This window comes from Heptranchias perlo, chromosome 23 (assembly GCF_035084215.1).
Source record: "Heptranchias perlo isolate sHepPer1 chromosome 23, sHepPer1.hap1, whole genome shotgun sequence".
NCBI classification, from domain to species: Eukaryota; Metazoa; Chordata; class Chondrichthyes; order Hexanchiformes; family Hexanchidae; genus Heptranchias; species Heptranchias perlo.
The window spans coordinates 29,097,532-29,123,579 of NC_090347.1; the positions used below are offsets into that span (position 1 = coordinate 29,097,532).

General features: G+C 40.2%; 1 protein-coding gene across 2 annotated transcripts in view; it reads right to left on the reverse strand.

Moving 5' to 3' along the window:
• Positions 1–26,048, reverse strand: part of cox10 (cytochrome c oxidase assembly factor heme A:farnesyltransferase COX10) — a 108,901-nt gene that overhangs the window by 56,560 nt on the left and 26,293 nt on the right. For both annotated transcript variants that reach the window (XM_068004283.1, XM_068004284.1), the window contains exon 4: positions 23,373–23,497. In XM_068004283.1, coding sequence (XP_067860384.1) covers positions 23,373–23,497 — 125 coding nt within the window. The remainder of the gene's footprint in view (positions 1–23,372; positions 23,498–26,048) is intronic.

Sequence of the window (26,048 nt, forward strand, 5' to 3'; positions counted from 1 at the left end):
GTATTTACAGTCGAAAAAGAGGATAGCATGCCGGAAATCCCAAGAAAACTTATATTGAATCGGGGACAGGGACTCGATAAAATTAACATAAGTAAAGCAACAGTAATGAAGAAAATAACAGCACCAAAGAATGACAAATCCCCAGGACCAGATGGTTTCCATCCCAGGGTTTTAAAGGAAGTAGGTGAGCACATTGCGGATGCCCTAACTATAATCTTTCAAAGTTCTCTAGATTCAGGAACTGTCCCTCTAGATCGGAAAATTGCACGTCACTCCGCTTTTTAAGAAAGGAGAGGGAAACCGGGGAATTATAGACCAGTTAGCCTAACATCTGTTGTGGGGAAAACGCTGGAGTCTATAATTAAGGATAGGGTGACTGAACACCTCGAGAATTTTCAGTTAATCAGAGAGAGCCAGCATGGATTTGTGAAAGGTAGGTCGTGCCTGACAAACTTGATTGAATTTTTTGAAGCGGTGACTAAAGTAGTGGACAGGGGAATGTCAATGGATGTTATTTATATGAACTTCCAGAAGGCATTTGATAAGGTCCCACACAAGAAACTGTTAGCTAAGATAGAAGCCCATGGAATCGAGGGAAAAGTACGGACTTTGTGAGGAAGTTGGCTGAGCGAAAGGCGACAGAGAGTAGGGATAATGGGAAGGTACTCACATTGGCAGGATGTGACGAGTGGAGTCCTGCAGGGATCTGTCTTGGGGCCTCAATTATTCAAAATATTTATTACCGACTGAGATGAAGGCATAGAAAGTCTCATATCTAAGTTTGCCGATGACACAAAGATTGGTGGCATTGTAAGCAGTGTAGATGAAAACATAAAATTACAAAACGATATTGATAGATTAGGTGAATGGGCAAAACTGTGGCAAATGGAATTCAATGTAGACAAATGTGAGGTCATCCACTTTGGATCAAAAAAGGATAGAACAGGGTACTTTCTAAATGGTAAAAAGTTAAAAACAGTGGATGTCCAAAGGGAATTAGGGGTTCAGGTACATAGATTATTGAAGTGTCATGAACAGGTGCAGAAAATAATCAAGGCGGCAAATGGAATGTTGGCCTTTATATCTAGAGGACTAGAGTACAAGGGGGCAGAAGTTATGCTGCAGCAATACAAAACCCTGGTTAGACCGCACCTGGAGCACTGTGAGCAGTTCTGGGCACCGCACCTTCAGAAGAACATATTGGCCTTGGAGGTAGTGCAGCGTAGGTTTACTAGAATGATACCCGGACTTCAAGGGTTAAGTTACGAGGCAAGATTAAACAAATTGGGGTTGTATTCTCCAGAGTTTCGAAGGTTAAGGGGTGATCTGATCGAAGTTTATAAGATATTATGGGGAACGGATAGGGTGGATAGAGAGAAACTATTTCCGCTGGTTGGGGATTCTAGGAGTAGGGGGCACAGTCTAAAAATTAGAGCCAGACCTTTCAGGAGTGAGATTAGAAAACATTTCTACACACAAAGGGTTGCAGAAGTTTGGAACTCTCTTCCGCAAACGGCAATTGATACCAGCTCAATTGCTAAATTTAAATCTGAGATAGATAGCTTTTTGGCAACCAAAGGTATTATGGGATATGGGCCAAAGGCAGGTACATGGATTTAGATCACAGATCAGCCATGATCTTATCAAATGGCGGAGCAGGCACGAGGGGCTGAATGGCCTACTCCCGTTCCTATGTTCCTATACTCACAGAATCACATCTTTCAACCAACGTCCCAGACTCTTCCATCACCATCCCTGAGTATGTCCTGTCCCACCGGCATGACAGACCCACCAGAGGTGGCGGAACAGTGATATACAGTCAGGAGGGAGTGGCCCTGGGAATCCTCAACATTGGTTGTGGACCCCATGAAATCTCATGGCATCAGGTCAAATATGGGCAAGGAAACCTCCTGATTACCACCTACCGCCCTCCCTCAGCTGATGAATCAGTCCTCCTCCATGTTGAAAACTACTTGGAGGAAGCACTGAGGGTAGCAAGGGCACAGAATGCACTCTGAGTGGGGGACTTCAACGTCCATCACCAAGAGCGGTTTGGTAGCGCCACGACTGACCGAGCTGGCCGAGTCCTGAAGGACATAGTTTCCAGACCGGGCCTGCGGCAGGTGGTGAGCGAACCAACACGAGGGAAAACTTACTTGACCTCGTCCTCACCAATCTACCTGTTGCAAATACATCTGTCCATGACAGTATTGGGAGGAGTGACCACCGCACAGTCCTCGTGGAGACGAAGGCCTGTCTTCGCACTGAGGATAGCATCCCACGTGTTGTGTGGCACTATCACTGTGCTAAATGGGATAGATTCAGAACAGATCGAGCAGCTCAAAACTGGGCATCCATGAGGCGCTGTGGGCCATCAGCAGCAGCAGAATTGTATTCCAGCACAATCTGTATTCTCATGGCCTGGCATAGTTCTCACTCTACCATTACCAACAAGCCAGGGGATCAGCACCGGTTAAATGAGGAGTGCAGAAGAGCATGCCAGGAGCAGCACCAGGCGTACCTAAAAATGAGGTGCCAACCTGGTGAAGCTACAACATAGGACTACTTGCATGCTAAACAGCGGAAGCAACATGCTATAGACAGAGCTAAGCGATTCCACAACCAACGGATCAGATCAAAGCTCTGCAGTCCTGCCACATCCAGTCGTGAATGGTGGTGAACAATTAAATAACTAATGGGAGGAGGAGGCTCTGTAAACATCCCCATCCTCAATGATGGCGGAGTCCAGCACGTGAGTGCAAAAGACAAGGCTGAAGCGTTTGCAACCATCTTCAGCCAGAAGTGCCGAGTGGATGATCCATCTCGGCCTCCTCCCGATATCCCCACCATCACAGAAGCCAGTCTTCAGCCAATTCGATTCACTCCACGTGATATTAAGAAACGGCTGAGTGCACTCGATACAGCAAAGGCTATGGGCCCCAACAACATCCCGGCTGCAGTGCTGAAGACTTGTGCTCCAGAACTAGCTGCACCTCCAGCCAAGCTGTTCCAGTACAGCTACAACACTGGCATCTACCCGACAATGTGGAAAATTGCCCAGGTATGTCCTGTCCACAAAAAGCAGGACTAATCCAATCCGGCCAATTACCGCCCCATCAGCCTACTCTGAATCATCAGCAAAGTGATGGAAGGTATCGTCTACAGTGCTATCAAGTGGCACTTACTCACCAATAACCTGCTCACCGATGCTCAGTTTGGGTTCCGCCAGGACTACTCGGCTCCAGACCTCATTACAGCCTTGGTCCAAACATGGACAAAAGAGCTGAATTCCAGAGGTGAGGTGAGAGTGACTGCCCTTGACATCAAGGCAGCATTTGACCGAGTGTGGCACTAAGCAGCCCTAGTAAAATTGAAGTCAATGGGAACCAGGGGAAAACTCTCCAGTGGCTGGAGTCATACTTAGCACAAAGGAAGATGGTAGTGGTTGTTGGAGGCCAATCATCTCAGCCCCAGGACATTGCTGCAGGAGTTCCTCAGGGCAGTGTCCCAGGCCCAACCATCTTCAGCTGCTTCATCAATGACCTTCCCTCCATCATAAGGTCAGAAATGGGGATGTTTGCTGATGATTGCACAGTGTTCAATTCCATTCGCAACCCCTCAGATAATGAAGCAGTCTGTGCCCTCATGCAGCAAGACCTGGACAACATCCAGGCTTGGGCTGATAAGTGGCAAGTAACATTCACATCAGAGAAGTGCCAGGCAATGACCATCTCAAACAAGAGAGAGTCTAACCACCTCCCCTTGACATTCAACGGCATTACCATCGCCGAATCCCCCACCATCAACATCCTGGGGGTCACCATTGATCAGAAACTTAACTGGACCAGCCACTTAGATAGTGTGGCTACAAGAGCAAGTCAGGGGCTGGGTATTCTGCGGCGAGTGACTCACCCCCTGACTCCCCAAAGCCTTTCCACCTTCTACAAGGCACAAGTCAGGAGTATGATGGAATACTCTCCACTTGCCTGGACGAGTGCAGCTCCAACAACACTCAAGAAGCTCAACACCATCCAGGACAAAGCAGCCCACTTAATTGGCAACCCATCCACCACCCTAAACATTCACTCCCTTCACCACCGGCGCACAGTGGCTGCAGTATGTACCATCCACAGGATGCACTGCAGCATCTCGCCAAGGCTTCTTCGACACCACCTCCCAAACCCACGACCTCTACCACCTCGAAGGACAAGAGCAGCAGGCACATGGGAACGACACCATCTGCACGTCCCCCTCCAAGTCACACACCATTCCGACTTGGAATTGTATTGCCGTTCCTTCATCATCGCTGGGTCAAAATCCTGGAACTCCCTTTCTAACAGCACTGTGGGAGAACCTTCACCATACGGACTGCAGCGGTTCAAGAAGGAGGCTCACCACCACCTTCTCAAGAGCAATTAGGGATGGGCAATAAATGCTGGCCTCACTCGCTACACCCACATCCCATGAACGAATAAAAAAAAAGTATACATTAGAAGTGTGTACTTGATTCAAAGTAATGTCCGATCAAGTTATGCACATATCTGCACTGGATTGGATCATTTCGGGTTTTACATTTTTTTTGCATAACACTAACACAACACAACATTTAATGAAGCTATACAGTACATGCTGCCAGCTAACTGCCATTCTGATTTGAAGAAGAAGTATTTTTGACAAAACTCCAATTTAATGAGGCAGAGTCAAAATCTATTATTAAGTCTCGTATCTGATGTAGGGCTGCAGTGTTGTCGAGTTGCTTCCAGCAGAGAGCGCTGTTCTTTCAACTAATCACCTGATCAAGATATGAGGCCCAACAAAACAACATTTTCAGTTGACAGGATTTCCCTTAGAGGAGCGCCAAGGGTCATTGAGTTGTCCTTTCAAATTAACATATCCCCCAACTCACCATGAGCAATGCCACAGGAGATGCACTCTATTGGTCAATTTTTCAGATTAGCTAATCCATCTTCCGATTGCAAAATTTCCTGGTTAGACATTGTCTTGGCTCAACAGTCATGGGTAGGGCTTCATGTGGCTTTACTCATGGGTTATGCAAGGCCCCGAGCACGATTTCTGCTCCGCAATACGAGTTACACCCTAACCCTCTGGAGCAGCCATTCACTAACCCCACTACAATGCTAATTGGGGATCTGGTATGCCTGGCTGCTCGAGACTGCTATGTTCTGTATTACTATTCCTTGCATCAGTTAACTGTCTCGATAACGTTTTACAGACAATTTTATTTTTTTACTATGGTGATTCGCAAAACTCTGCCCTCAGTGAAATTAAATAAATTTGTGCCTTGTTTTTCAATTGATCTTTCCATGTATGTGGATGTAGCACTCTCTCTCCAGGACGCAACATTTTTAGAACTCTTCTTACCCTGTTTAAAACCTTGACAGAATTGCCTACTTTATCATCATTTCTAGTATGGCTCATCTACAATCCAAACCAGTGTTGCCTACTTGATTATACTTGCAGTGACTACAGCACGTACTGCCAGAAAAGAAATTACCCATAAAGATTTAAAACAGTGCACACATTACATTAATCATTCAGTTAATGCAGATTCTTTCAATTCATTTTCCACCCAGTTACTGTATACTTAGATAAGAGTCACGCACACTGATTAAACAGATTCCACAAGTGCAATTTACAACAAACTTTCTCCATACTTAATCATTGCATTTGGAAGAAGCAAACCAATCAAAGCATTTTAAAACACCTATGCCATCAGGGGCCAAGAAGCAGCACAAGTTATTGATCTAAGTGCCCACACACATACATTAAGCATCTGATCTAGCAAAGCAAGCACCAATTTTTCTACATGAGACTTTGAGTAATAGTTAATGTTTCTACTTATTAAAGACACTATATTATTTCAGGAAAAAGTATCACTTAACCATTAAAATGCAGAAAGTCTCAAGGCACTACTATTTTAAGAATGCTTTTAAAAAATATTCATTGAAAAACAATTGTGTTTCCGTGTCGCAACATATTCGACCAGAGGATCTCACTGATTAGCTTTAAACACGTGAAACCCAATTAGTAATTTGCATGTAATTAGCATATGCTTAACAAAATCATTGCCCTTCCCAACAAACACATTTATATTTGTTTCTAGATGGGTTTGCAAATATTGGAGGTGACAAACAAGATTTAGTAACTGGTGCACTGAATTCTTATAGCTGGTACAACACACTGGTTGCCATTCTCAAACATATGGCAAATGATGCATGAAGAAATTGCCCTTGACCGTATACATTAGCACCACTCATATAATAGATTAATTATGTATTCAAAATGTGTTAAGAGAGTGCATTTAATATGATTAGTGAGGCTGTCAGAATTACTTAAAATTGACCTGTGCTTTCAAAATTGCTGCAAATTGTCTATGTACAGATTAACTCAATGGGTTGGACGCATGGTTTCCTAACACAAAAGCAACACACGAAAATAACCATAGCATGTTCAATAAAACCAGTAACATGACATTTCATTTGAGCACACAAATAGGGAGAAAAAAATCTAAAGAGAAAGGTCAGTCAATAATCTGAAGAATAGTTTGACATTTTGTCGCTGCCTTTATCTCTGTGACTGCAAGAAAGACAACCAGAATATCATCTTTTATGTCTTCTAATGGCAGAACTGTTTTATGTCCCTTTGTCTGGAGGCGCTTCCTGAGAGTGGAGTGAACCACCTGTCTGTATGTGTATGTTCTTACTAGGAAAATCAGGTCTGCGATGCCATTTCTTTGTTCGGGGGAAAGACAATGGCCAGTCAATGTGTTTTTTTGAGGATGGGGAACAGAAAATAACCACACAGCAGACCGCTTTGAATGCAAATGAAACTTACCACAAATACCCAATTTATTTAATCTGCTGTTAAACATTACCAAAAAAAAAGCCATCATTTTACAAAAGAACATCTCTTAGAGGCAAATGTTAAACCAACTACTTCTACATAGGCCTAAAAGTGAATCTGAGATTACATTTAAAATACAACATTAGCATTGCACATTACATTTGTATAAATACTGCACATAAGTCATTGAACAGCTTCAGACAATCCCAGCTTCACAGGGATTTTTTTTTGTGTTGTTATTCTTTCCAATCCTGGTATTACATAGCATTTCTTAGAATTGCACAAAATCTCGTCAAAACAAGCACCCTTGCAAAATATCTTGATACATTGGGAACACTAAAGCCATTTTCCTCAGCCCCCGGAAACAAACTTTTTAACCTCACCACCAACTCCAATCCCCTTCTCAGCCACAGTCTCAAGCTGAACCAGACTGTTTGCAACCTCATTGCGGGTGGGTCGTAAAAATAGTTGGTTTTTGGATTGGGAGCGGGACCGCATCCCGGCTCCAACACGCCCACTTCCGGGTTTAATCCAGGTGCGTCAGGATGCGCACGCGGTAAGGAACCCAGAAGTCCCATCCCGACTTAAAGCCGGAGAGCCGATACTCAAAGGGGGCAATGTACCTCATTGCAATAGTTGAGGCACTTAATTTTTTGTGTATTACAAATGTCAAATGAATTTAACCCTCCCTACCTGTTCGGATTTCCCATTACTTCTGATTCACTTCAGGTGAAGGCAGGCGAGAAGGGCCAGATCCATGAGGTGAGTGCCTTTATTGCACTGTTTATGGTCTGAGGAAGAGCACGAGTGCTTCATCCAGGCCCAAGCTCATCTGGCCCGATCGGAAGCTCACGATCGATTGGCCGACCCCCACCCCACTAATGGTGGACCCTCCCAGATGGTGGATGGCCCCCCCCACAATGTCCAATCCCCACTCCGAGACTCCTCCCGACCTTGTCTCGACGGCCTCCGATCTTCTGGCGACAGCCTCCGATCTTCTGGCAACCTGATCACCTCCCAGCCTGCAATGTCCACCGCGGCCCACATTCTCTCCCTCCCTCCTCTCCGATTCCCGTCCGCCAGCCAGCCAATCAGGCTGGCTGCTTGGCACGAAAGCCAGAAGTCAAATTTATTGCCCTCATTAAGGTCGCAATCGTAGATTGTGACCCGCCAACTTAACTTCCGGGTTTTGCATCCGATTATCATCTTCCTCACATCCCACCATCCCCCCATCCCCCCCCACCCTTCTGCCTCCATGTTAAAATCATGCCCTCCATGTCTCTTCACATTAAAACTCATTATGAGTTCTTGGGAAGAAAAGGCTCTGGATTTAAAAGTTGTTTTTCAGACCAAGTTACTGTTGCATAAAGCTCCAGTTTTGAAGAAAAACTAAAACATCATTTTTATATAAAAACAAACATATTTTTGTAAAATATTTGCAGGACACATATTCAAAACTGAAGTTTATGTCATTGTTTAGGTTGAGCCATAGATCAAGGAAAAAGTCCTGAAAGAACGACCAGTGTATCTTTTAAAATTCCGTTCTTGTGCTCTAATATGTACTGGAGTGGTCAATTGAACAGTGAGGTCCAAGTAGTACTAAAATAAAATTATTATTTGAAATTAAATTTTGCCACTTTCAATTTTTATTCCTTAAAAACTGAATGGTGAAATTGCTATTTTAATGCAGCATATGTTTCCTGAGAAATTTGGTTTCAATAAAAATAACTACAAAAATGAATCTGTAGTTACACAGCTTTAAATTTACAGTTTTATTCCACAAGTTTCAACTGGCAGATTGGACAAGTGTTAACTTAAAGGCACTTGCAAATTTTTACACATCAGAAAGAAGTCTGGTCAATGCAGTTTGCAAATTGGAATTACAAAGGAAAGAGAATAAAATATTTTAAGTGCATGTCAGAACGGAAAAACACATTCAGAAAACATGAGAAAAAGCATCTACAAATGTTTGCTTCATGTTCTTTTAATATTTTAATTTGCTGCAAGCTCTGTGCAGACTGGACATGACAGCATCTGTGATGAATTAAGTAATGCTTGGTTTAATCCCATTAAATAAACTGCAGAACCTCCTGCCAACTCCCTTATCTGCCTCTTCACATCCATCCTTGAGGTGCTTCATCATGAGACTTTAACCTGAAATGTTTGGGTTCTTCATCAAATAGGTCTGACCCTGAAAGGGACTGTACTCAATTCCAACTGAAAACTTTCAGCAGAAATACTGACATATTTACACCCTCATTATTAGCCTTATAAACGGCACTTGATCTCCTTACATAGTACGGTATCATATTAACAGAGGGTTTGAACATAGAGCTGACTTAAGAGCAATTGAGATTTAACAATGAAAATATGTCAACTGAAATTGCTCTCATGAGGAATTCATTGCCACAAACTTCCAAAATATTCTGCATTATAAACTATTAGGACACTTGCATTTAAGAGTAACCTGTAAAATATAATGCAATTAATCATTTTTAAACTATTAAAGTAACCAAACACAACAATTTGTTTCAAACCAATCATCTGCTCTAAACCGGAATTTAGTCTGAAAGAAATGAATGTGGGAAAGGCATGGCAAACTTGCTCCAAAATAGAAAGTGTTACACTACAATATTGCCATGGAAAAATGAGAGTTGTTTTTGGCATGTATGGAGTTTGGGAAAGGAAGTTCCTGCACTGTTTTTTTGGTGTTTTAGGACTGAGGTTGTCTTGCTAAAACTGCTGATGAACAGCTTAATTGCAATAATTTGATCTGGACTATTTCAAAAGTGTTATGTATGATACTTCATCTCAAGATTTGCCTCTTTATGCACTGATGTTGAGTGAACACAGACACAGGACCACAGAACCAGCAGGACTATGTGGAACAAAGTGTAAATTAATTGGTGAGTAACCTATATCAGGATTAGCTTAGGAATTATGATAATAGAACTAACCATCAGCACACCCCATTGGCCAGGCATGTACATTAGAGCTGTACATTTTCCACTTCATTTTTGGTCACATTTCACAACCTTTGCACATTCAGAAAAGATACATTTCATAGGTTATACAATATTTTTTTTAAAAACAGAATATAATACCTACAAAATATAGCTTTTTAACTGTTCCAATAAAAGCCTCATTCACAGCTTCTGGACTGGAGATAGAGAAGCACAGACAAGGCCTGGGCTGCGATCGTTCTGTTTCCCTCAGAGCCACTCGTGGAAGGCAGCATCTCTGTGCTTATACCATGGAAATTTTCTAATTTCTTTTAGCAGCTTGAGAATCTCAAGAGATCAGGAGTGCACAAAATTCAGTCGGAATTAAATACTGGATTTCGCTTGAAAGCACACTTAATTCTTCACGAAAAACTGAGCTGATCCTGGAGGATAGTGACCATGCCCAAAATATTCTGTTCCCAATGCCTGGAAAGAGCTGCAGCAACTCAGCTAGTGATTAATGCACCCAAGACAGAAGAGGGAAAAAACAATACGATAAACTCTAAAATTAAAGAGATTAACACCAGACCAAGTGCCCTGACTCACTCACACCCTTGCTCAGATCCTGTTTGAAAAACACTCTGATTGGATGCTAATGAATTTTACAGGATGTTTCTGGTTTAAAAGATTCCATGAAAAAAAACCCACCCTAATTAGCTTCTTGGCCCATTACTGGAATAAAGCTGATATTAGGACACCAGAATTCATAGTTTCCAGCAAAATTTCATATTGCTATTGTGATGCAGCCACAAGTCTTGAGTCAATCTCCTTCTTCGCAATATTATTAAAACATACCAGTTGTTATATTTGGAACAGAGGGATTAGATTAAAACTAAGACATTGTAAATATGTTGTTCTCCTCCCTTTCAAAACCCTCCCTACCTTCACCCCACGATTGCCAGCTGTGCCTTCAGTCATCTTGGCCTGTGTAATTGCTTCCCTAAATCCATTCGCCTCTCTCTCCTCCTTTAAGGCCCTCCTTAAAACCCACTTTTTGGTCACCCCTCTGAATAACTCCTATGGCTCAGTGTCCACTTTTGTCTGATTATGCATTGGTGAAGCATCTTGGGTCGTTTTTCTACATTAAAGAAACTATATGGATGAAAGTTGTTGTTGGTGGAAACATGTATTTGCATTTAACCACCTTAGGACTTATTAGCACTGCACAATAATTGACAAGGGTGGAGAAGAGATGATGCCAAGGATTACTCCAATGAACATTAAGCGTGTGGTGACCTACTGAGAGCAATCACCTGAATATTTTTGTTTCTGAATTTTCTAAGTGAGTTCTTTAAAACAGCAGTCACTGCTGTTTTGTTGCATGTCAACTTGCTAAATCCAAAAAAAACAAAAATAGTTCACAAAAAGTGTTCACTGCCTTAAGTTGAAGCAGCTCAAATGTAATGATTTACCACAAACTTCTTTTGGCCTATTTCTGTAAAAAAAAATGTAATTTTGTTCCAACAGTTGAGTACTGACATTAAATTGAGGGAACTGACATGGAACAGTTACTGAAACAACATGTGAGAGAGATCATTACATCTGTAGAGATAGCATAGTCATTAATCGACAGTACTTTAATAATCCTGTCACTGCAACTGTGTGGAATTCCAATTATGGTCTTACAATGTAATTTCTCCAAGACAGTGTCTCAGTGATGTCATCACCATTTGTTTGCACTAAATATATTTTTAAAATGGCACAAGGGTTAAAAAATGAACCAATGTTAAACTGAATCATATTTTTAAAAAGGTAGGATTCATCTTTAGTTTCTGTCGGAATACTGCACCAAATTTTGCATCAAAAAATGGAAGCACAAGTGTTTAGAATCATAGAAAGTTACGGCGCAGAAGGAGGCTATTCGGCCCATTGTGTCCATGCTGGCCGAAAAAGAGCTATCCAGCTTAATCCCACTTTCCAGCACTTGGTCTGTAGACCTGTAGGTTACAGCACTTCAAGTGCACATCCAAGTACTTTTTAAAATGAGTTGAGGGCTTCTGCCTCTACCACCATTTCAGGCAGTGAGTTCCAGACCCCCAACACCCTCTGGGTGAAAGAATTTCTCCTCAGCTCCCCTCTATTCCTTCTACCAATTACTTTAAATCTATGCCCCCTGATCACTGACCCCTCTGCTAGGGGAAATAGGTCTTCCCTATCCATTCTACCTAGTCCCGTCAAAATTTTACATGCCACAATTAAATTTCCTCTCGGCCTCCTTTGTTCCAAAGAAAACAACCCCAGCCTATCCAATCTTTTCTCATAGCTAAAATTCTCGTAAATCTCCTTATACCATCTCTAGTGCAATCACATCTTTCCTGTAATGTGGTGACCAGAATAGTGTGCAGTACTCAAGCTGTGGCCTAACCAATGTTTTATACAGTTCTAGCATAACCTCCCTGCTCTTATATTCTATGCCTCAGCCAATAAAGGAAAGTATCCCGTTTGCCTTTTAAACCACCTTATCTACCTGTCCTGTTACCTTCAGGGATCTGTGGACATGCACTCCAAGGTCCCTTTGTTCCTCTAAACCTCTCAGTATCCTCCCATTTATTGTGTGCTCCCTTGCCTTGTTTGCCCTCCCCAAATGCATTACCTCACACTTCTCTGGATTGAATTCCATTTGCCACTTTTCTGCACACCTGACCTCCCAGTCCATTGATATCTTCCTGCAGTTGACAGCTTTCCTCCTCACTATCAACCACACGGCCAATTTTTGTATCATCTGCAAACTTCTTGATCAAGCCCCCCACATTCAAGTCCAAATTCATTAATATATATTCAAGTACCTCAGAAGCAAATGAACTGTAAATCTTAGTTCCACATTTTTTTTTTTGAGTCCCCCTCAACTAGAACAAAGGACACCCAAAACATACTGTCATACACATCTGTTCACACGAAGCAACTTCAATAGCTCAACGCTGCATGCATGTTTTAATTGCTCAGAACAAGAAACTCTGGGATTTGAGGTTATATAAACATTATAATTATGAACATCACAGAGGAGACATATGTGATGCATTCATTGTGCGTGGATCTGGGCAATACACGCGATAGACACACTGCATACTTCACAGATACAAGCAGGATATTTGATGAACAGTATTGCTGCCAGTTTGAGAATGGTTTCATTGTTACAATTCCTATTTGCTGGATAAAAAATTATTCCAGAATTATTTAAGTGGTAGTTCATCATTGCAAAAAATATATTCTGATGCTACAAAAATCACTAGTTGATATGTATTCAGCTAAGCATGTATAGGGAATTCATAACTCTGCCAAGATGTCTTTTTCACTGATACAATTTATAAATTAACTGCTCAGAAAGCTAAAGGTTCAACTAATAGGCTGTTACATCACACAACTTGTGTTGATTTAAAATAGTTTTGGCTTTGCACGAATGCAAACTGTGTACTGTAATTCTAATATTAGTAACCTGGGACACATTTAGGCAAGTGGTGAGAGACCACCACCAAGAAAGTCTTGCACCATTTAAATGTAACTGTAGCCCAGTGTGAAGCAAAGCTTAAGCTGACAAGTGACCGGTGACCGGTGACCGGTGACCGCCTGGTAACATTTTAAAAGTTAATTTTAATCTTTCCAGTGTTAGCTGAGAGCTGACAGGACAGATGGCTCTTTGCTAAGATTAATATTTAAGTAACATTTGTATGCCAGTAAGTAGAACTCTGAACAAATACATAAGTATGCTTGGTACAATGTACAGATGTCTTTGGCCAGAAAATACTGCAGGATCACCAGTACAACTTGTGCCTGCTGGGCTCACCTCATCTGAAACAGGCACTGTTTTTAAACTGGCACCTACAGGATAGCAATGTCATTGGATACTGATTTCAAAAGAACTAAGTTTGTTTCTTAAAAGTTTCCAGGCCAACATTTATCCTCAGCCTACTCCATCAAAATAGATAAACTAGTCATTTGTCTCATTACTGTTTGTGGGACCTTGCTGTGTGCAAATTGGTTGCCGCATTTATCTACATTTCAACAGTGACTACACTTCAAAAGTACTTCATTGGCTGTGAAGCACTTTGGAATGTCCCGAGGACATGATAGGTGCTGTATAAATGCGAGTTTGTTTGTTCGTTCATTATCTGAACCTTGAGATTCTTCTACCTCCCTCAATCTATTATTTATTTATTTGATTATTGCGCTGCTGTCTGTGGATGGTTAAGGCTGTGACATCAGACCTGAAGGTATTTGGATTACATGACAGAATCTGTAGTTATCACCTGGTTACTTTTGACTGTATACTATAAAAAAAATTCACCACCTTGCAAGTATTGTTTTTTTTCTTAATAAACAGAAGGCTCCATGTAATTTGGACTGTAAACACAACAGGATAAATAATATGGGTTAAAAAAACTATTGGCTAAACTGAATAACTTTATGCCACTTTCCTTCTATTAGCAAGAGCAGTCACAATAAGATGTAAAATAATTTAGGGTGTTCAATTTCTATTTATTTGAAAAATATATTCACTGATCAATTATTGCTCAACTAGACTCAATAGTACAACTAACAGCAAAATGCTGCAGCCTGCGTACAGATTATATAAAATGGTAGATTAGTTACCGTTGTGCTCTTCTAACCTATTGTAGTAAAAGAGCTCCATCACGGTTTTACAGAGCCCATAGTGAAGGTAGTATGGAACAAAAGCTCGGATGGTTGAACCTCCATTTGGAAATACATCAACCCATTATGGAGTGGACACTTGTAGTACTGAACAAACAAGAATTTAAGATACACTTTAAACACTACAAACAACAATTCAAATACAAAACTAGGTCAGCCCACAAATACTCAAAGCACTTGAAAGTTCCACGGACTTTAAATCCCAGGACACTGAAGATGCCAAGAAAGCACTTTCTAAATGGGCTACATTTAATCAGTACATCACTTTCTAATGTTTACACAGTAGGTAAAAGCGATTCTTAGCAGGCTGTACTACAATCAAAAGCTTCAGATTGTTGCCAACTGCCATCCTCACAAATGAAGAATTTATTTTTTTGCAATTTAACTTTTTGCCAAATAAACAAATTACCCCAAACCTGGATCCCTACTGATGTGAAACCAACAAGCCAAGCCAATAAGCTAGGCATGGTTAATAGTGGAGCACAGCTCCTGCCAACCAACACAATAAGTGCTATTTATTCTTCTATAAAAAGTGTTTTGTTGCACTACTTACAAGGCAGACTTCCTTTTCGAACATAAAACATATTCATCGTCTTGTATTACTCTACATTAAACTAGAAATCATATCCGCCATAAATATCTGACACCAACATCAGCTGCTTCAGTTTCTGGTACTGTAGCCAATTATCTGACTGCACTTAGTCAATAGAACCATATAAACACAACAACTAAAATACTTAAAATTGTCTTTCTGCTCTGAACTCCTGCTAAGTTATATTGTTCAGATCAAACAGCTGAAGTGAGCTTTTAAATTTAATGTCAGCTACTTCTACATGGCTTGTTATTTGACTCACTGGTAAGATTTATAGCTATTACTCAAGCGCGAACACTAAAGGATGTAAAGGTTTCTCATTAGCCCATGCCAACTTTGGTCATTCTATATTTTTTTAAAAATTAGAAAGTCTTTTGAAACTTATTGCACTTATGTATTGCTGCTGAACAAATTAGTGCTGCTTAGCCTCCACTCTCAATGATGTAAGCGATACTGCCAGTTAATAAGCGCTTTCCATTCTTGTAGCACAGCATGAACTTGGTTGCTAAATGGGCCGATTTTACAGTGAAGGATAAAACCACGTGCTGGGTTTGAACAACCCAATGATAATTTCTGACCTTGGTTTTCCAAAGCAAACATTTTGCCTTTGATAGTTGATGATCAGTTTTTTGTTTTAAAAAGGTACAAGATCTTACAATGCAATTAGTAGCCATGTGCATGATTGTTTGAACTCCCTGATGGTTTCAAGTCATATTTATTTGTAGGGCAATATATAAAAGTACTTTGCACGTTTGGGTCTTCAAAAATTAACATTGACATGTTTCATTTACGTTCATTTCCAAAAATCAAACTGCATTTTCCACACAGGCAGCTGAGATATAAATCTTCCCCATGAAAAGCTTTGTAAAAATGTATGGGTTTCCCCTCTGCCCCATCTCTTCAAGGGCACTCCATACTGTCTTACAATAAGATTCGGTGATTACAAGCTAATGATCAGTTACCAGAATGAAATGCTTACAAAGCAAAAAAAAGATATACTATGATAGATGTAGTTTAGGTTAAAAATTGAAACAAGCAACAGCAATTTTTCTTTTTAAACCATTGCTTGAAAGCACTGATGTACATGTAATTAATTGATTTGCTTTTACCTTTTCTTAAGCTGCTTTTTTTTTAGTTCAGACTCCAGGAGGCTGAGGTCGTAAGCTGGCTTCCTCACCCTGACAGCAGACTTGTAGGCCCAGTCTTTCATTGGTACCCAAGTCTGCCACTGGGATAAGAGGACAGCGCAAATGGCTGGCTTATTGATGCCAGTCTCCTGAAATCCAGTTGCTCCACGCCAGTCTCTGAGTCTGAAATAAAGCAGCGGCAATATAAAAGTGCTTTAAACAATAACTTGCATTTATATAGCACCTTTAATGTAGAAAAATATCCCAAGGTGCTTCACAGAAGTGTGGGAAGTCGACTCAAAGGAGGAGATATTAGAAGGGGTGATCAAAAGCTTGGTCAAAAGTTGAGTTTTAAGGAGTCTGCAAGGAAAAGAGGAAGTGGATCGGCAACTGTGTTTAGGGAGTCAATTTCAGATAATGAAAACTAGGCAAGCAATGCTACTGCCTAAATACTTTATAAATAGCGATCTTTGTTACTCTGCACTGCAACTAGAAAGAAAGAATTTTCTCTCCACTAGCACCTTTCATGACGTCCAGACGTCCCAAATCATTTTACAACCAATGAAGTACTTTTTGAAGTGTAGTTATTGTTGTAATGTAGAAAAATAGTTTGATTTTAAAACATGATTCCTTCAAAGGTATTTTAAGAGTACTTAAGTAAGGAAGACAAGATAAATCAAAATATAATACTGGTATAAGTTAAAAGCAGCTCTATTGAACAGCAACATCATTCTGTTGAAGGAGATATTTTATAGAGGCTAAAAGAGAGATTTTCCAATACATTGGGTGGACTAAGAAGAAGAATCTGCAGTTTTCAATCATAACCTAGAGTGGCTAGGATGCACTGTATTAATGGATTTGGCTGCATGATTATGTCCAGCTATGGCAGTATGTTTTGATGGAATAGATGATGCACTGTATACAAACTTAGAAGTACAGGAGACAGAAACATGTCTGTTGTCGACTGGTTACTTTAAGTTCTTGCCATTTCACAAGCCCAATATGCAGACGTTTACAACATGAGGGATGTTTCTGGTGCATCTCAATAAGATAATAGGAGCTGCAGCATAAAATTTTTAATCTGAATATCAGAAACACACACAATAGCAATTTGGGTTGAGAAGTTTCTTGCAGTAAAATTTTACTTGCTAATTTAGTGTCTCCTACCACGGTGTCCCTCTTTCAACATTATGGGAAGAGTTTGGTCACGAAGTTCACCATGGTTATGCATGTCAGTGTGGGATTAGCGAACAAGTGGTCAGGGATCAGTCATAACAGTCTCCTCCAAATCCTGAGTGTTTTATTTTTACAGTTTTCCCCACCCCAAAACTGGCAGCATTGAGTATTTACTATAACATGGCAATGCATTTCACAGCACAGCCAAGTCTAGGTGAAACACAGCAATATCAGAGGAAAGACTGATTTTTCCTTTTGACCTGCTTTTGATGGTGGATAGTGATTGTGAAAGAAATAAACAAATAACATGTTTTTATATAACACCTTTCATAACCCCAGGGCGTCCCAAAGCACTTCACTGTCCATAAAGCACTTTTGAAGTGTAGTCACTGTTGTAATGTAGGCAAATACAGCAGACAATTTGTACACAAGGTCTTTCAAATAGCAATGAGATAAATGATCAGATAGTGGTTTTTAAATGATGTAGGTCAAGAGAGAACTGTTAGCCAAGACACCAGGAAAACTCTTCTGGTCATCTTCGAATAATGCCATAAGATCTTTTACATTCATCCGAGAGAGCAGATGGGGCTTCAGTTTAACGTCTCAGCCAAAAGGTGCCACCTCCAACAGTGCAGCAATCCCTCAGTACTGCACTTATGTGCTCAAGTGTCTGGTGTGGGGCTTGATCCCACGACCTTAACTCAGAGGCAAGAGTGCTACCATTGCGCCATGGTATAAGTGAAATGGGAAGAACGAATGTTGTGGCACTATCAATCGACAATATCCTTTTTTGAACATTGCTAAGAACTTGGAACAACTTAAACAATATGAGGCTAAATTTAAAGCAAATGACAGGGTTTCAGGTAGAGTTGCTGGATCAGTCCATGAAAGCTAGTTTGACAAGTCAAAGACAACAATTGTACTTTTAAGTAGAACTCAGACAAACCTGAAAAAGATGGCTTAAACGATAGTTTTTCCTTTGTTCTTTTCCTTAACTACTTTTTCTCATTTTGATCATTCTGGAATGCTTTTGTTCCCAGTGTGATGATTATTTGTGAACCAAGACCTTGGCAAGAGATCCATCACTTCTACATACAGCTGCTCAGATCAATCACACAGGTATCCATGTAATCCTAAAATTATGATTCAGCCAAGAACCAGTCACTAATGTAAACTACTTGTATCAATTCAAACTTACCTGTCTTACTTTAAAACAAAAGATCTGTGGGTATATTAAACAGTATTTATTATAGGCGTCAAGCTTTGATCTTGCCCGATTCACAAGCTAATTCGAACTAAGTAAAAATTATGGCTGATGTGCTTGGGGCAATTATGCTAAATTGGATCCCTGCGGGACTATCCTATTATTTATACATTCAGTCTAAGGTAAACTGTTTGCTGTGACTCTGTCAAATAAATTTACACTGATCATGTTCTCTTGGAATTTAGCCAATTGAATTGAGAAAAAAAATACCCACTCCACCACCATCTTTTGACTGATGATTGTTTGTCTGCTGAGAGCCAAAGGAGATGCAATATTTTGTTTCTAATCACAAAGGAGGCAGTTTTTCCTTGTTGCTCAGGGTAACTACAGGATAACCGACAGCCAGTAATTCAATCAAATGGCTTGACTGACATTATAGAAAAAAAATTCAGCAGTTCATGATTGTTAGCTGAGCAGTGAAATTCAATTGCTGCCTAAAATTCAGTGCTAGGCATTTATCATATGATTACATATGGTTTAAATTCTTATTTTAAATGATAGTTTTTGACTTTTACGCCCTAATTCAGTCCGGGTGAAGTGGTAATAAAGGCCTCAGTGTTATACTTCAATGTTGATATAGGTGAAGATATGTAATCAAGTGAATTTAATGTGCCTTCAGCTCCCATATTATTATAAGGTTTTATTTGGAGATGTCTAAAGATAATTTCTGTGTTGCACGATTGTAAGATAATTTTTTGTATTCATATATTTTATGTACAAATTGGGCATTTCAGATCAAGTTGTGACTCGAACGGCAACATAAAAGTAGTTTATTCTTTACCCCATTCCGGATTGAAGTAAATGAGCAGACAAGAACTTATGGCATTGGTATGATGGAAATTGGGTAAGATTAATTTCTTGGAAGCTTCATTATAAGAGTAAATAACAACACAGGCACTAAATGGATAATTGCAGAAATGTATGCTATGCGTCAACAAAATAGTATTACCCTGTTTTAGGTTTGCAGTAAAATTAATTCTTATTTACACGCTTTACTGGCCTTCATGAGCTTACTCTCCAGTTTATATTATTTTATAGTTTATCAAATAAAACCTTATCTATTACTAATTAAAAACATGCACTGTGCCAGTTCACAAAATGTAAATGACATTAATATCTTCATCTGTAGTTCTAAAGCAACATCATGAAACCACCAAGGAATGTTTTGACATGTCGCTATCACAATCACTTCATCAACTAAGAGATGAAAGAAAGCGTCACTGCTTAAGGCAACCTGTCTGGCTAAAACCAAGCAGACTTCACAGAGGCCGATCAGGTATTTATACTCCACTTCTGTGGAATGTTGCTCTCTAGCATGTGCTCAAATTGAGTAAGGTCTGTCCAAATGACTCCTCATGGCTTGAAAAACATAATCTATATTTGTAGCTCTGTGGTCCTGCTGGTAACCATTGCTTTTCCAACAGCTGAAAAAATAACACTAGGAAAGTCAAATGCATAATTGCCAGAGTATTTCCTGTGGCAAGATAAACAAAGTGGTAATATCATTGGGGGGAAAAAAAACAAGTTTTACCTTTCTTCACAGTGATACTTGCAATGCATTTAGAGCAAGAAAATGCAACATGCCCAGCTGCAGGTCTTGACCCAAAGCATAAGTATATAATGGAAATGTTTGTTAAGCCTACATAAGTAACCTCCATTTGCAATGGAGAACATTACACTCAGTTACATGCAGTTCATGCATCTTCAGTAACAGATCAGAAGTCTTCAGTAAAATTGCAATCTATATTGGTGTAGAACTAGCACTTCCATGAAACATTTTCAGATTACAATTAATTTGTACAATTTTAACTCTTACTAGAACTGCCATGTTGTGAACTCCCAGTGTAAACAGCAAAGCTCTGGTTTGTCACCTAACATCAGGAAAAGCAAAATCATTACAGTGCTGGTGTAAGCTGGTTACTGCAAAACAGTCGAATGAGCTAATAAGTGGCAAACTCAAGTTCTAGAATGATTTCTATTATCCCTTAATTAAAAAAAAGCATAAACTTTGAACTGCTTTACTCAGCTACAGTGGTTGAACAATTTAGATTTAATTGATAAGTAAATATGAGAGAAAGCAAACATCAAACTATCATTAGCACTTGGACTATGGTGTAGCACATGTTTCAAGGGCAATTGGCAAATAATAAGCTATGCTCACATTGAAGTAACATCATTTGATAAAGTAAAGTAATTTAGTAGCAAAGCTATAGCAAAATTGAGAAAAACAATATCCAAATTCCTATATTACCCCTTTTAACTTTTTTTTTTAATTCGTTCATGGGATGTGGGCATCGCTGGCGAGGCCAGCATTTATTGCCCATCCCTAATTGCCCTAGAGAAGGTGGTGGTGAGCCGCCTTCTTGAACCGCTGCAGTCCGTGTGGTGAAGGTTCTCCCACAGTGCTACCATATTTCAAATTAAGTAAATTACTGCATTTTTTAATTTGCTTATAAAACAACATCTTATTAAATTCTATAATCATACCAATTCTCTAAACTGTAGACATTTGCAAGACTTTTGAATAAAACTGCTGCATTCCTCAAAAAGTATTGCCAGAGACACTGAAGTTAACTTTGTTGAGTGAAGAAATAGATTTTGGCAAAAAAGCTATTGTGCTGAACGTATTTTGAAGGTGAAGAAAGGCTGGTAGCGGTCATGACCATCACTCTTCAAATCTTCCACGGCAGAAGAACTTGTGCATGCTGAGATACACCCATGTATCAGCCAATGTGTGTTGCTATGGTGAAGTGGAACTGGAAATTCATGTCAGATTTTTAAATGTCAGTGTCATCTTTTGGCATTTTTTTCATCATTTTGCAACAGAAAAAGATTTGGGAACAAGTTACTCTTAATGTTAGATTTTTAAAGCAAAGTGTATTCATGCAAGTTTTTTTTAAAAAGAAGAGGCCCCTATACTAAAGGTGGTTAATATGCTAACAGAGTTATTTTCTCTAAAGGCTGTAAATAATAAGCAAATTAGCTTGTCTTGGTTATTGATAAACACCTCACATCTACTGTGTTGGGAAGTTGATGGTTCCAGGTGTTCAGCAGGGAGTCTGGCAGACCTTCCCTTCCAGCTGTGAACAGAGGAAGATAAAACATGGAGACACAGACATAGGCAGTCTGCTAGGTTTTTAAAAAGAGAAAGCTTCAATGACTTTCAGGGACTAAAAAGGTTAGAAATGCTGGAGGGATAGTTAGAAGTCCTTTTTTTTTTGAGTCAAGTAAGATGACTCACTAATGTGCGGAAGGGTGGCATGTTCTTTATTTTGTACTTTTACATAATGATAAGTTGTATTGATTAAATCAAGTAAGTTTGATAAGAACTGCTGCTCTGTATGTTCACCTGTAAAATAAAGCAACATATTGTTTTGTATCAAGCTTTGTGTAACCAAGTGTTTAATCTCTCCAAAGGTGGACTGTGCAAAGAAGTATACATGCAAATGACATGAATATCCAGTTCAGTTCACAAGGGATTATCACCTCTCTTCCCCCCCCCCCCCCCCCCCCACCAAGGTTACACTCTCATACAAGTAGATATCGGACAGTGCGAGTCAATTCCCATAAAAGTAATACGTTCAAACTGCTTATTGGAGCATCTGATGCCACTGAACCCAAGAAGGTATCTACAGCAGATCATAAACATGTAATAGTCAGCTGGGTTCAGTTGGTGCCACTATTGTCTTGGTGTCAGAAGGTCATGGGTTCAAGTTCCACTCGAGGACTGGAGCAAAAAATCTAGGTTGACTTCAGTACAGCACTGAGGGAGTGCTGTACTGTCTGAGGTGTCATCTTTCAGATGAGTTGTTTAACCGAGATCGTGTCTGCTTATTCAGTGGACGCAAAACATCCCATGGCATCATTCAAAGATCATCAGGGAGTTCGGTGTCCTAGTCAACATTCAACCCTCGCCTAACAGCACCAAAGCAAGTTCATTGGTCATTTATCTCATTTGCTGTTTGTGGGACTTTGCAGCGCACAAATTGGCTGTTGCATTGGACCACATCGCAACAGTGACTAACTTCAAAAGTACCTCATCAGCTGTGAAGCACTTTGGGACATCCCAAAGATTTGGAAGATGCTATATAAACACAAGTTCTTTCTTCATGCCAATGTTTTTCTTAAACATTGATTATCTGGGATCGAAAACTTGCATTACAATATAATTTGGTCTCATTGGTCAAGGCTACTAGCCTTCAGCAGACAGAAAGGTACCAGTTATGAACAAAAATAAACCACTGCTTCAAAGTCCACATGTGAAATCCATAGACATGCAATGTTGATACGAGCACATTCCTCATCAGTATACAGTATCGTGAGTACAATTGGTTCAATAATTAAAATAACCTGGTGCATAATGCCCGTTAAGCAACTTTAAAAAATTAAACTCTTCCTGACCTATTGCTTATAACACAATTTAGTGCACTTACCAATATATTTAAATTCTGGCAGAATTTCAAAGGCTTTTCAATTATTTTCTTTGCCACTTTTACATCAACAGCAGGACTACTTTCAATGAGATTATCTTTATTACAAATCATGTGGCATTGAAGATTTTGCTTTGCTAGTGGAGAAGGTCCAATGCTTTTAACAGTCACTAGTAAAACGTTTCCTACCCAGGGAAGGTGGTGAAACTCACATCCCTACACAAATGTGCTCTGCTATTGGCCTGGTTTGTGTTAAAATGAATAACTCACCTGGTTAATGGAGTTGGCAGCACAGGAAGCAAGGCCTGTTCCAATGGAGGCGAGAAAGAAACAGCTAAGGTCAAAGGGTACAGGTGCCATTGCAAATCCAGCAGACGCAGTTGTTGCAACTAAAGCTGAAAGAAACAAGAAACAGGAAGAAAGGAAATCACCTATAATTTCAGAAAATCTCATTATAGTGCACTTTTCTGGTCACATTTTAAGAAGTTTCTGTCTTCGATAATAGTTGGAAAAATCAGTCAAACATCCTTTATGCCACTTTCAGTGGCTATATCAGTTTAATGCTAATTGTACATCTCCTTTGCCTTATACATGGGCCAAGAATGTGGCTGGAATGGGTTTCGAGACAGCATGGAGAGATTTTCATTTTAAAAACGAAGAGGTCAGGATTGGAGAGGCTGCAGTCTGGAGGATTCAGTGCTGATCCATTTTTTAAAAATTATTTGTTGATGTATTCACAAGATCAATAAAGTAATAAATCCCCTCTGTACATCAACCCTACAATGTGTAAAAGTGTATTCTGTACATATTTTAAGTGTTGATAGTTACCATGACACCACCAGAAAAAAATAACAAATAACGCTGACAAAAAAAAGGAAACAATCCAAAACACCCAATGCTGGAGTAAAAAAGTACATTTTAAAAATTAAAATTTTTTAATTTGAGACAACTAAATATACTCCCAACAGCATGTCCCACTTTTATGGACTTCAGAAATGGTTATAAATATGAATGGTATTTTCGTAATTAATAGAATTAAAATCAGGTTGCATGAGATTTGCTTAAATTGAACCCAGTGATTAAGATTGAGGGAGCTTGATTGAATCTTTACTTCTATCAGCATACTTTTCAGTGCTGTATCCATTTTGTAGTCAGCTATTCAAGCTGGCCTCATACTCAACAGTGTTTGGTAATTACCCTGGCCAATGGGTCGGGTGCGAAAGCAATGCCCGGGTGTTTTGCCATGTTCCCATCTTCCACGGTCCGCCTTCCATCATCTAAATCAAAGCTTCTTCCATTCGTGCATGAAACAAATGGCAAATGCTATAGGAGAAAAGGGTCAGAGGAATTTTGAGGCAAGAGTGAAGAAAAGGGCAGTAGCGTTATATCATGTAGAGTACAATGATGTTATCAGGACCTGATCTGCACTATCAACCTGAGGCTTGAGCAGGGGTGGGTGGGGGGGGGTGCAGTGTTGGCTTCCCCATTAGGTAAAACCTGCCGGGAGCCAATCCTGGGCCAGAAGGTAAGTTTAAAATGTATTTTTCAGGTTCTCTTGTGGGCCAGGAGGGGCAGGAGTTCTCGTGGGCCAGGAGGGGCAGGAGTGCTCCTCTGGGCCTCACAAGGATGTTTTGGGCCTCCCTCGAGCCGGGCTACCCCCTCCCCCCTACTGATCGCGGCCCCGACCTCTCAGGCTCCCTCCCACCACCCCCTCCCGATCGCAGCCCTGAGCTTCCCCCCCACTAACTGCCAGGGACCATCCCCAAGGCTCCTCAGCTGCCACCTCCTGCTGTAGATCGGCAGGGCCTCTACGCCCCCAGGCTTACCATGTGCTACCATGCTCCCCCGCACCCTCCCCGCCTTCCCATTAATATCAGGGCCAACGGTTGTGTTGTATGTTGGAACATTTTTTCATCTACAGCACAGTACAATTCACAGCTATACTGCTTAAATACTATCTTCAAGTGCCTACCTTAAAAAAAAATCGATTGGATAATATCTGACCTTACAAGATGACTGGAACCAATGTACAGTCCTGGAAATGGAAGAGACAGATCTTGCGACAACTCAACCAGTATGTCAGGACATTGTGACAAGAGAAAACTGCCTATATATAAAATTTATTACTGCCTTGCCAAGAATCATTCTGGTTTTTGGTAAACCCTTCTCCCTATCTATTCCCTCACTTTTTTACCATATCTGTCAGCTACTCAACTTGTACCAGCTGTATCGGCACAAACCATCCAAGATACAAAGTTAGCTCACCACCTGAAATTATGGCTGTGGTCATATTGCTGCGGCTGAGTCTGACATATTTGGTTCCAAAGCAAAATTTATCATGCCTCTTCTATGAATTACTTCCTATTATAAATACAGTAACAGCAATGCACAGAATACAACGAACAGTTTCCAGCTATAATACACATGAACAAAACAAAAATCTACCTTGTAACAATTGGGTATGTTGCTCAAATGTTTGGGACTAAATTACACAAACTAGGCAGTCCTGCATCAGTTTGAGGCCATAATGTCCGTAAGTGGCTGAAGCTTGTGTACACATCAGCTCAAGTCAACTAGGGACCTCCTACACCTCTGAAATTCATCCCACAGCCATCTGTTACTTTGCATAATACTCACATTTTCTCTCAAACCTGCCTGTGTTTCTACAAATGTAATCATGTCACATCAAAGTGACTGACTGCACTGATGAATACACAAAACAATACATCAAAAAACACTGTTGAGGCAATATCTCACAGTATAGAGAAATGGAAAGTCACAGGTAAAATTATTTGCATATTCTGATGTACGAGGGTGTAGATTAGTAGTGTATTTTCAGGTAATATAGAATTGACATTTATTGCTTCCAGTAATGTTAAACATATTAAAAGTTTGGGCTAGTACATTCTGTTTTTCCTGGTTATCTTTTAGTCTCCCCTCTCCTGC